Below are 12,665 nucleotides of genomic sequence, written 5' to 3'. Positions count from 1 at the left end.
TAGATCAGGCTGAAGCCAAGGGCCTAGACTCAATCCAGTTTCCTGTCAGAATGGCAGGGATCCAACTAATTGAGCCATCACCTGCTGCCTCCCAGGACCAGCCTCATCAGGAAACTAGAATCAGAAGCAGAGCCAGAACTCAATCCCAAGCATTCTGAAGTGTGGGATGCAGGCAGCCCAAGCAGTGTCTTAACTGCTATGCCAAATGCCCACCCCCTCAGGGATTTTTGCTGTCACTGTTGACAGTATCATACACATAATTTTCAAAGTGAGGAACACTAAACGACACTAGAGAAAAATTTACATTATAACCAAGATGCAGGACATTTGCACAGCGTATCATGAAGATTGACCATGATTAACAAAAAAGTCTCTGAGTGGCCACAGCAATCTTGAGTAAGAAGAGGTACAAGGCTGGAGACATCACATTGTCTGAACTCAAATGGCATTTACAGGGTTACAGTAGCAGGGCAATATAGCACTGGCACAAAAACTAATTCATTAGGCCAAAGGAGCAGAGTGGAGAGCCAAGAAATAAACGCATCCTCATACAGCCAGCTTACTTTATGCAAGGGCATCAGAAATACACAATGTGGGTGAGTGTTTACCATGGTGGTTCAGACACCATGCCCCACATCCAGCTCCTGACTCCAGCTTCCTGCCAGTGCAGACCTTGGGAGGCAGTGTTCATGGTTCAAGTGGTTGGGTTCCTTCCACCCATGTAGGAGACCCAGATTGAGTCCAGGTACCCAGATTCAGCTCCAGCCTGGCTGAATACAGGCATGTATTCAGCTCCAGCCTGGCTGAATACAGGGAGTTAAATTAGCAGATCTCTCTCCTTCTCCCCCTCTTTCCTTCTCTCTCTCCCACCCTCTTCCTCTCCCTCTCAAATTAATTAATTAATCTTTTAAAAAATCAAAGAGTGGGGAAGGGTGGGTAGTGTTCAGTGATGTTGAGAGGTCAGGATATCAACATGCAGAAAACTGGGACTAGACTCTTGTCACATCATGAAAGGAAATCAACTTAGTGGGTTGAAGCCTTAAACACAGGACCTGAAACTATATAACTGCTAGAAGAAAACGCAGGGAGAAAGTACTTGACCTTGATCTTGCCAATGACTTTGGACATGACACCAAAAGCACAGGCAACAAAAGGTAAAACAAACAAGTGGGACTATATCAAACTAAAAGCCTTCTGCAAAGGAATCATCAATAGAGCTAAAAAGTATCCTAAAGAATGGAAGAAAATACTTACAAACCGTATATCTGATAAAGGCTTAATACCCAAATATTCAAGGAATTCACCAACTGAACAAAAATAAAAAGATTAGAATCCCAGAGAGTCTGGGTAAACATTTCCCTGAGGAGGACATTATGGTGACCAACAGGTATGTACAAAGGGTCCTCAGCATCACTGGTCATCAAGGAAATGCGTATCAGAGCCAGGAGAAGTGTCACCTCACATCTGTTGGGATGGATGTGGAGAAAGGGGAACCCCTGCACACTGTTGGTGAGAAAGTGAATTAGTACAGCTAATTTACAACTAAAACAAGAATGATCATGAGATCACACTATCCCACTTCTGGGTCCACATTTAAAGGAACTGGAGTCAGGGTTTGAACAGCTATCTGCATCCCCATGTTTATAGGAGCATTATTCATAATGACCAAGAAATGGAATCTGAAGATGAACGAATATAAAGAATCTGTGGTATATATGTGCAGTGGAGAATACTGAAGTCCCAAAGGAAGTAAACTGGGGCAGGATTTGGGCATAGTTGTTAAGATGCCACTAGGGACACCCTCATCCCATATCTAAGTACCCAGTCTGGGTACCAGCTCCTACTCTTCCAATCAAGCTTCCTACTAATGAGCACTCTGGGAGACAGCAGGCAGTCACTCAAGTACTTGGGGCCTGCCACCCACATGGGAGACCCAGATAGAGCTCCAGGCTCCTGGTTATGGCCTGGCCCAGCCCTAGCTGCCTGTAGGCATTTGGGAAGTGAACAAGCAGATGATATATATATATATATATATATATATATATATATATATATATCTGCCTCTTCCACTCGCCCTCTCCCTCTCAATTAAAATGAAAATACATAAATAACAGGTTGTTTTTGTAAGAAGAAAATCCTGTCATTTGTGACAACATCAGTAAAGCTGGAGGCCACTATCTTGGGTAAAACAAGCCAAATAAAGATAAATATTGTATGGTCTCACTTCATGTGGTATCTAAATAGCCAAACTTACAGAAGCAGCGGGTAGAAAGGTGGATGCCAGGAGCCAGGAGAAAGGGGAAATAAGAAAGTGATAGTTACAGGCTGCAGAGTTTAAGCTCTTAAAGATAATAAGTTCTGGCAACCCACCATACAGCCTAGTACCCTCAGTGAGCAACCCAGCATCGGGTTGCTGAGTTATGGATCTCACATTAAGTGTTCTTACAATAATAATAATAATAATAATACAAGATTCAGGAGGAAACTTTGGAAGGTAATAGATATGTTTATGGCCTTGATGGTTTCACAGGTATATATGGGTATAAACTCACTGAGACGTATCCAATATATATGGAAAGCTCTAAGTCAGCCACACCTCAATGAAGTAGTGAACCAAAGAATAAGTCAAGATTCTTATCCCAGTGTAGGAGACCCCAGGTGATCTGGGCACTCTCAACTTCATCATTACCTCAGGCCTTACCTTCATCTGTGCTCACCCCACCTCAGGACTGTGCTCTCACTGTCAGGAATCCTTTCTCATAGATAGCCACATGGCATGGTCCCCAGATGTCTACCTGGCATATACCCAAGTATCCACATAGCCCCAGACACGTTCCCAGACACCAACATGATACGTCTGTCTGCAGATATCCCATGACACGTCCACAGATATCCATATGACATGTCCCCAGCTAACACAACATGTCCCCAGATATGTACATGACATACTCCCCCCATTCCTCAAGCCTCTGAGTTCACCACCTAGCTAGAGACCCCTCCTCAGACCTGTCTTATAAATAGTAGCATCTCTATTTTTGGATATTACCAACAGCTATGTCAATAAATGTATTAAAAATGAATCCATACCTGGCACATTCTATGTGCTACATAATAAGCCAATGGATAAAAGGAAGATGGATGTCCTTTTCTAAGCTCGCAGCCACCAAAGCAAACTGGACAGATCTCTATAAAACAGCAAATAGAATGTTCCTATTGAATTAAAGAAACTCAGTCTCTTTATTGAATTTTTTTCCAATGAACTGAATTGATCTCCAATAGATATCATGGTAGTTATGAAAAATGGCCTCTTGGAAAGACCACATCTCATTTCATAGGAAGTTATCAATGTGAATTACAACATAGTCCACCAGGGAGAGACACAAAGGGAACTGGCTGTGTGCAGAAGGGGCCCAGCTCAGCAACAACCCACTCATGTCAGAACACACTCGTTCCTGTTACACCTACATCAATCCCTTCTGAGAGTGGTGCTCCCATGACCTAATTACCTTGCCCTAGACCCCACCTCTTAAAGGGACCACCACCTCATCCTCATCACACTGGGGACCAAGCTTCCAGCACATGGGCCTTGGGGGGACACCCCGAAGCCATGTCCAAATCGTCACAACAGATTTGAGAAACCATCCTATCTGGTTTGTCCTTAGTTCTGTCATCCCTGAAAAAGGAGTTGGATTAAGGAATCTTTGAAAACACTTTTATCTTGAAAATTATTTGATGTCATTGTCTTCTGTTTTTAAAAAAAGGCCTCATGAAAGTGTTGGGCAGGAACTTGAATTAATGAAATTACATACACGAATGTTATAGGGAGTCACACCACATGTCATGAAATCCTTACTCTGCCACTTACCCGTCGGGAGATGGTAAGTGAGAAAGCTGCCTTCCCCACGCCTTGGCTTCTGTATTAACAGAAAGAGGTGAGAAAATGGCAAAACCACACACTGACGTGTTTATCATGATGTTGGGACCTAATAAAATTTCAGTGAATACTGACTGACATTTTCATTGATATTGTTAAAAATGGGACTGATTTTCTTACAAGAGGATGTAAAAATAGTGCTTGGTGACAATTCCCTTGAATTTTCTGTTGTTCTTATGTTTCAGGAAACAGAGCCATGAAGGCAAACAAGGTAGGAGTAACTATTATCACACAGCTGCTACCTTTACTCTGGAAGTACTAGACGTGACAACGTGAAGGCTTAGCTATCACTGGAAAAATACGTCCTGGAAGTTTGCTCATTGTCGCTCCCCCTCTTCGTGGGGGAACGACACAGGACCCTGCGCTGTTCTTTCTGTCTGCTCGGCCCTCCCCGGGTTTGCTGCTGGTTCTTCCCGGGTTGGCTACTGTCCCTTCCACCTCCGTGGAAGGGCAGTTCCCCCTGGCCACATTCCCCACTTCCGCAGGGGAGCGGCACACCGCCGGCCGGCTCTCTCGGGGGCTGCACAGGTGTTCCCTCAGATGTTCCCCTTAGATGTTCCCCTTAGATGTTCCCGGTGCATGCCATCTCTCTCCTCCTTTATAGTCCTCCTCCGCCAATCCCAACTCGGCTGCCCACACGCCGAGTACGCTGCTCTCCTCCAATCAGGAGCAAGTCCTACAGTTTATTGGTTGAACTGGAGGCAGCTGTGCGGAAGCTGTTTACTTCTCTCCCAGCGCCATATTGTGGGAGAGCAGGTGCATAGAATAAGTCTTAATTCCAGTAACTCAGTCCAGTCCGGGCTGCTCCCCACAGTCATGATTTGTGGCTTCAATCTGTAAACTCAGAGATTGTCAAGCATTGTCTCTGCTCAAAGAACAAGTGTAATTCCTGATTCTCTTTCCTTTTGCAGGCTCCTTTACTGCCTCCTCGGTAAGACTGCAAAATAGTATTTCGTTTTGCTATGTACGTAAGAGATTTGTTGCCAGCACTTGAAAAAAGAGAAACACAAATACTTGACATGGAAAGACGCATATGAGTTGTCCCATGGAGATTAAACAAGCCTTCATTCATTCAGCCATTAAGTCATTCATTCATTCAGTTATCTTTTCAATACCCCTCCACTCATCTCTTCTTCCCGTTTCTCTTCATTCTTTTAGTACAGAAATCTGCCAAACTGTAGGATGTTACACGCTTGGCATCCTGGATTCATATGAGACTGGGATATGCCACATATATATGCATTTATATATGTATATCAATATCAAATAATCAATATTCCAACAATCATTGTCTTTGTACATATATATGGATTTATAATTTATGCCAATATTAAATCATATTATCAACCAATGATCAGTATACACATAGGTACATGTATAGACATAATTTCAGTCAAGGGAGTACGTATATACATGCATGCATACAGGTGTAATGCAGGGGTTTACATTTACTCTGTACATAAGACAGATGTTATGATAGTCACACATGCATATGCACACAGGAGCAACAGATGTGGCTGCTGACACTGAAGAGAGGCAACGCCACCAGTGCTGGTGCCAGGGCACCACCTGCACTCTCTGACAATCACTTCTTCACCTCTCCCCCGACCTCCCCAAGAGAGGCATCTTAAGCCAATGGCTCTGTCTTTTCTCTGTGCATCCCCAGCATCCATCGAAGTGCCTGATACACTTTAAGAATGAATGAGGGTTGGGGCTGGTGCTGTGGCGCAGTGGCGCAGCGGGTTAAAGCCCTGGCCTGAAGCGCTGGCATCCCATATGGGCGCCGGTTCTAGTCTGGCTGCTCCTATTCCAATCCAGCTCTCTGCTATGGCCTGGGATAGCAGAAGATGCCCAAGTCCTTGGGCCTCTGCACCCATGTGGGAGACCCAGAAGAAGCTCCTGGCTCCTGGCTTCGGATCAGCACAGCTCCAGCCGTTGTGGCCATCTGGAGAATGAATCAACTGATGGAAGACCTCTCTCTCTCTCTCTCTCTCTCTCTCTCTCTCTCCCACTCTTCTCTCTGTGTAACTCTGACTTTCAAATAAGCAAAATAAATCTTAAAAAAAAAAAGAATGAATGAGTGAATGGGTGACTAGAATGGGTGAGTGAGGCATTCACTAAATTTCAAACATTTCCGTATTTCTTAGGGGTGTTTTTACAACTGCAGCCTCAGGGTATGGGATAAATGGAAGTTTTGCTATCCTACCTTCCCCAGGCCTCCTCAAACCAGAACAGGTGCAAATGGAAAGGCACGGGCCACTGTACTATGCTGTATGGTACCCTTTAGAAAACAGCCCCAGACCAGGCAACAGACGCAAGGCAGTTATCTGTATGTTTCAAACGGGGACGATGCTAACATTTGGAGCTCCTGAAATGGGCCAGGATGCTCTGTGATGTAGCAAGCATTCCCAAACTGAAGTTTCCAGGCCAGAGCAGGGCACAGCAAGGGTGGGTGGTGTGATGCCAGGCTGTGAGGGCACAGCTGGGCTGCACAGCTTCTCAGTCCCCACTATGATCTTCACACAGGCCCCCTGCCACTCTTCCCAAGAAGTACCAGCCACTGTCCCCTGAGCCGGTGAATCACAGACCTTGTTCTCAACCACACACCTTTCCTGAAGTCCAAGGAGGGCCCAGGTGAGAGATTGGTGATCGCTGGGCATGAAAGGACCTGGTGGGGGGAGGGGTAGCTTGTGAGTAGGGGAGGGGAAGGGAAATCAAACTAGTCTCTTCTCTGGATTGGTTCCCTAATGGGTGGAGGGCTGCTAATTAAACCCAGAGGGAATACCCTCAGAAACCTGCCTTTGGTCCTTCACTCAAAGCTACAGCTTCATTGTAACAAAATGAGTGGTTGAAAGAATTGCTCTCTTGAGGCCTGAGTTCATTATCAAAGAAAATGTTATATAAAAGCATGAGGATATCATATGCGAAAACCTAAGGGGATTCAGAGGATCCCAGCATGAACGGGAGCCCCAGCTGCCCATCACCCAGGCTGCAGAAACATAACCATGCTTGAAAACCCCTGTGTCAAAAACAGCACTGTTGCTGACAAATATTAAAAAGCAACTCTGTACGAAGTGCAGGTGGCAGAGCACCACTCCCGACTATGTGGGGCATTCAGGAGCCAGCTCAAATCACAAAATCTGATGGACTCCAATGACAGTATATTTCCCCCAAAGATCTCAAATTTCCAAAATTTCCTGACTTGGGAAGTCAGACCAGAGGTCAACCCTTCTTTTTTGTTCCTACATAGGTGGGTGATGCTTTATCACAGCAAGCTTAACTCAGCCGGTGGGAACAAGGTCTTACCTAGTAGGAAGGGTTTCTCCTGGACACAGCAGTCAAGCTTTCCCTGCCCAATAGGAAAGATCCTAAAATGCCACTTCCCTGCTTGTCTGGAGCATGTATGTTCATCCTCCACAGCCCCACCCAAACATGGCTCCAGGAAGCTCCTTCCTCTTCCTCCTCCTCTCCCTCTCCTGCGCTTCCTCCTCCCATGGAATGCAGCTCTGTTCCCTCTGCCCCCGCACAGCACCACGGAAGGAACAAGGGTTCTCAAGTCTGCATTTACACTGCCCAGGTGGAAATTTAGATCCCACTTCCTATGAACTAGCAGATTTGGGGCAGGGACCTTGCAATTCCTGCCCCCTGGGAGACACATGGGGTGGTGACAGCTTGGATGAGGGGTGTTACTGGTATGGAGAGCAGAGACCAGGCTGCTGCTAAACATCCCACAGGACACAGAACAACACAGTTAAAGGATGGCTGTTGGCATAGCAGTTCAGCTGAGGTGTCATTTGGAACACTGGCATCCTATATCAGAGCACTTCAGTTTAATCCTGCCTCCACTCCAGCTTCCTGCTAGTGTGCACCCTGGGAGGCAGCAGGTGTTGACTCAAGTGGTTGGATCCCTGCCACCCACATGCAGACCTGAACTGAGCTTCCAGCCCCTGGCTTCAGCCTGGCCCAGCCCTGAGTGTGGCAGGCATGTGGGGAGCAAATCAGCAGTTGAGACCTCACTCTGTCCCTCTGTCTCTAATAAATAAAGTTATGGGTTTAAAAAAAGAGCAATGTCTTATAAAAGAAAGAATGATGAGGCTTAAAAAGGGAACCGCACAGATGTTAAGAAGCTCTGCCTCTGTACTCCCACCATTGTGTTCCTGGGATTCCTGTAGTTATCTATGACTTAATCATTTTAGAAGCTATAAGAACTGTGTTGGATCTCTCCACCCAAAACGCCTCCAGAGAGGACTTACATCTGCTCTCACTGACTCCCTCTGGCAGCCCTGAAAAGAAAATCTGTCTAAAGCTGAAAAGAGTCAAGTGCCTCACCCAGTGGAGGACACAGGGATACTCAGTGAATACTCCCCTACACGCCAGGCAGGAATGCTCAGTAGGGTTCAGGTGCAGAGATGTTAAATAACTCGGTGAAAAGCACAGGGCTAGCATCTGACTTCTGAGGGGGCAAAAACCTGCAAAGCCCAGTCGGAGACGCTGGGAACGCCACCATGGGAAGACAGCTGTGCTTCCCAGTTCATTGCTGGCAGGGCCCCATTGGGTGGGCAGGCTCCACTGCTCATGGCCCAGGTTCCACGTCAACAGCCATGTGAGGTGGCTGCTCTGACAGCAGAAGGAACGGTGGAGAGCTGAGCTCCTGGAGCTGACCCACATGGAACAGGGCTGCTCCTTTGGAGCAGCTGCTCCCTAGGGCACTGTGCAATGACCCCGCCTCCTGCACTTGGAGGCTGTGATTTACATCCAGCAATCAAGGGCCACAATGGCAGGCAGCCGCCAGCTGCAGCCCTTCACAACGGGCCGCCCGCCCCATGGTGCATGCGGGGCCACCATTGTGTTCCTGTCCCATTTGTTTCCGCCAGCTCTGCCATTCTCTTCTTGAAGCTCAGTCTTGGTTTCACAAAACAATTGCTGAGCCAAGGCACGTCAGTTATGGAAAATGCCATTTAAATTATTCATCGACAGCTCAAAACTAGCAGAGAACTTTAAAGTTTGGAGAATGTAGCATTTATGCACCACTATGAAGATTTTTTTATAATACTCACACACTTACTATCTTTTGCTCAGCTCATTTTTTACTTAAACAAATTTACTTAGAAGAGAGGCTTATTTCATTACCATAAATAACTGCAACAAAGATAATTTCAGACCAGGACTTTGAGCCTAGGAGATTTCTATCCATTAAAAGGGAAGGTGAACAAGTATTCAGTTGGTGGTTGGAATACAGGAACCACTGCCTAGAGGCTCTCCTGGAATAAACTAAAGGAGGGGTACAAAGAAATCACTTTCCAATAACATATCCATTGCAATCATGATACCACGGCCCATGCACCTTGAAATCACCCTGTATAACAGAAGAATAACCAACATGTTCAGAGTTTGCACTAGACCGATCTGAAGCCAGGAGCCAGGCGATTCCTCCTGGTCTCCCATGCAGGTGCAGGTGCCCAAAAACCTGGGACATCCTTCACTGCCTTTCCGGGCCACAGCAGAGAACTGGACTGGAAGAGGAGCAACCGGGACCAGAACCCGGTGCCCATATGGAACGCCGGCACCAAAGGCAGAGGATTAACCAAGTGAGCCACGGTGCCAGCCCAACTTATTTGATTTTTATTTTTTATTTATTTATTTATTTATTTTATTTTTTGACAGGCAGAGTGGACAGTGAGCGAGAGAGACAGAGAGAAAGGTCTTCCTTTGCCGTTGGTTCACCCTCCAATGGCCGCCGCGGCCGGCGCGCTGCGGCCGGCGCACCACGCTGATCCGATGGCAGGAGCCAGGAGCCAGGTGCTTTTCCTGGTCTCCCATGGAGTGCAGGGCCCAAGGACTTGGGCCATCCTCCACTGCACTCCCTGGCCACAGCAGAGAGCTGGCCTGGAAGAGGGGCAACCGGGACAGAATCCGGCGCCCCAACCGGGACTAGAACCCGGTGTGCCGGCACCGCAAAGTGGAGGATTAGCCTAGTGAGCCGCGGCGCCGGCTGATTTTTAACTACTTATAATTTTGACAGAGTAGATCTAAATCCTAGTAAACAAAGTTTTCTTAACCAATTTGGCAAATTTAATAAAGTAAATGTATAAATTTGGAAAATTCAACCTATTTTAGACAGTTTAAGTCCTAACAAATGAAACCAAACATACCTTGACTCCCATAACTTAAAAATCACAAATCTAAAAATCAATGATGCATTGACACATTTTAGGTTAGCTTCAATTTAATCTTAAAATTAATTAATACTATGGGTGTTCATTGTACTTCATCGCCTCTCATCGCATTCCTTGATGTTCTCAGTTGCCTAACTAAGGGGTAGGGGGAGTGCAGATGGACTGTCTCAGATGACCTGATGCAAGAAGGCAAAAACTGTGGGGACCCAGAACAGGTGCCTACTGCATGGAGATCTGAGACAGGATGTAGCACGTGAGTGCTGTGTGCTTTTGGAATCAGCTTTCGTGAATCACACAGACCCTTAAACTCTCCATCAACAGACACTGGTGCTGCAGTCTCTGCCTCCAGCAACGCTCAGTGCCATTCTTTCATGATAGGATTGATCGTGCCCCCACTGCCTCCTCACCTGGCTTTAAACACAGTCTCACTGCAGTGTCCACTGAATGCCCAGAGTCTTTATTTGTGTCTCTAGTAATTCTCACAACATCCCTCCAAGGTGAATACTCTTGCTACCATTTTGCAGATGAGAAAAATGAGGTTTGGAGAAGTCAACTGAGGCCGGAGCCGTGGCTCACTAGGCTAATCCTCCACTTTGCGGTGCCGGCACACCGGGTTCTAGTCCCAGTCGGGACGCCGGATTCTGTCCCGGTTGCCCCTCTTCCAGGCCAGCTCTCTGCTATGGCCCGGGAGTGCAGTGGAGGATGGCCCAAGTCCTTGGGCCCTGCACCTGCATGGGAGACCAAGAAAAGCACCTGGCTCCTGGCTTCGGATCAGCGCGATGCACCGGCCATGGCGGCCATTGGAGGGTGAGCCAACAACGGCAAAAGGAAGACCTTTCTCTCTGTCTCTCTCGCTCACTGTCCACTCTGCCTGTCAAAAAAAAAAAAAAAAAAAATAGAGAAGTCAACTGGCTTATCAATATATCCAAAGCCTTACTGACTCCTGTCCAACATCCAGATGATCAAATTCCATGTTGAGTTCTTTCCCTACCCTTCAGTTTCCTGTTTTGTTTTTTGCTTTGTTTTATTTTTGTTTTTCTGTCCCAGATCTCCTTCCATCATCAGGATGACTTCCTGGGATCACGCTGAGCCTGACAGCTTCAAATACAAAACTTTTCAGATTTTCTCAAAACAAAGCACTACAGGTTTTCAATTAAGTTAATTACAGGTCTGACTCTGCCAATGAAAGCTGACATGGAAGATCAAATGTAAGGAGGGATGGTGATATGATTTAAATTCTCCTAAAAGAAGAGAGGTCACTCATGCCCATTCTATCACCATCTTTATGTTGGTTCAAAAGTTACACTTTTCCTTAGAAAATTATCAGCAACATAATCTGCTTTAGTTTTATAGAACAGTGGTAAGTATCACACTGAACTGCGGGCTGTTGATTTGGCAACGAAAATGTCATCAAAGGTCTGTAAGGACTCGGAATGCTTTTACCTTGTTCACTAGGAACTGCATTTCATGTAACAGCATATTTCTTTCTCTTGTAGACAGATAAGCCTAAAGGACTTAAGTGAGGTGAGTAGCAATTTTGTCCTGAAAAACCAAGAAGGCCATTTTTGTATAAATGCCTACAATGAGCAAAGCTTCTTTTGCTTCAGATACCTTATCACATTTAACATAATGTGAAAAGCTATGCTCAAAATGTTTAAGTATACCTGTTTTGAAGGTGAAGAACTAAACTAAAACAAAGTAATATGCAGAGTTTAAAGATTCTACTTTGTCTCCTTGCTGATTCAGTCTTCACTGGCAAAAAGAGACCAGCCCCATTTCCACATGGAAGACTTCAAGTCTCTACCGATGGCTTCCAATCTGCAGCATTCAAGAAACAAAATGCTGACCACTGTATGGTTCCTTGCTAACTGTTCTTCACAAAAAGACAAGACTGAAGAACATGAGATTTGGAGTCAACAGACCTGGGTTTGAACCCTATTCTGCCACCTACTAGATTTGTGAACTGAAGCAAAAGTCCCCAACCATTTGGGTTTCTGTTTCCTTGGCCATAAAACAAGGAGAGGGACATTTTTTACAAAGTTGTGATAAAGTCAAAGTAAGTGCACAAATGCCCAGGTGTTAATGAAGGCTCAACAAATGGCATGAAAATCAGATAAGGTATAGCTGTCTTAGAGCCCTGTGAGGTTTTTTACTTCCTTATTCCCCAAAGATGAATTCCTTAAGAAGATGGTGGGTCCACCTACCACAGACGGACAGTCAGTCTCTGTCCAATAACAATATGGCCTCCCTCACTGCCACTGGACACTAAGGGATTCAGTTGTTGTCTTCATATTAGACCCACACTCTTACACCTAGACCATGAAGACTGATTTCTATCTTTCCTTCTTTTTCTTCCTCCCTTCCTTATTTGTTGGTTTCATGAGAATGCTGAAGTCAAAAGTCACATTTTTAGCTTGTCACTCAAACCACACATTTATTGCCTCCAGCCTTTCTAGTCCAACAACACTGGTAACTGCTGGTGACGGCCTTGCCTCACCCAACAGTACTAGAGAGCACATCACCAGCTCATGGCCTGGGAGTCGGTGGACTTTTCG

At 45.8% G+C, this 12,665-nt stretch overlaps 1 protein-coding gene and 1 pseudogene across 2 annotated transcripts in view; one reads left to right on the top strand and one right to left on the bottom strand.

Moving 5' to 3' along the window:
• CLNK (cytokine dependent hematopoietic cell linker) overlaps nt 1-12,665 on the top strand; it is a 192,877-nt gene that overhangs the window by 147,253 nt on the left and 32,959 nt on the right. The window contains exons 10-14 of the mRNA XM_089326849.1: nt 1,388-1,509; nt 4,120-4,145; nt 4,846-4,865; nt 6,461-6,568; nt 11,607-11,634. Of these exons, the coding sequence (XP_089182975.1) occupies nt 1,388-1,509; nt 4,120-4,145; nt 4,846-4,865; nt 6,461-6,568; nt 11,607-11,634 (304 nt within the window). The remainder of the gene's footprint in view (nt 1-1,387; nt 1,510-4,119; nt 4,146-4,845; nt 4,866-6,460; nt 6,569-11,606; nt 11,635-12,665) is intronic.
• Nucleotides 1-12,665, bottom strand: part of LOC149127679 (small ribosomal subunit protein eS12 pseudogene) — a 117,719-nt pseudogene that overhangs the window by 72,428 nt on the left and 32,626 nt on the right. The gene's annotated exons all lie outside the window — the stretch shown is intronic.

This window comes from Oryctolagus cuniculus, chromosome 2 (assembly GCF_051225735.1).
Source record: "Oryctolagus cuniculus isolate XC-2025 breed Fujian yellow rabbit chromosome 2, ASM5122573v1, whole genome shotgun sequence".
In the NCBI taxonomy this organism is placed as follows: Eukaryota; Metazoa; Chordata; class Mammalia; order Lagomorpha; family Leporidae; genus Oryctolagus; species Oryctolagus cuniculus.
Note: the sequence above shows the minus strand (reverse complement) of the source record. Positions and strands in the feature narration are given on the sequence as shown.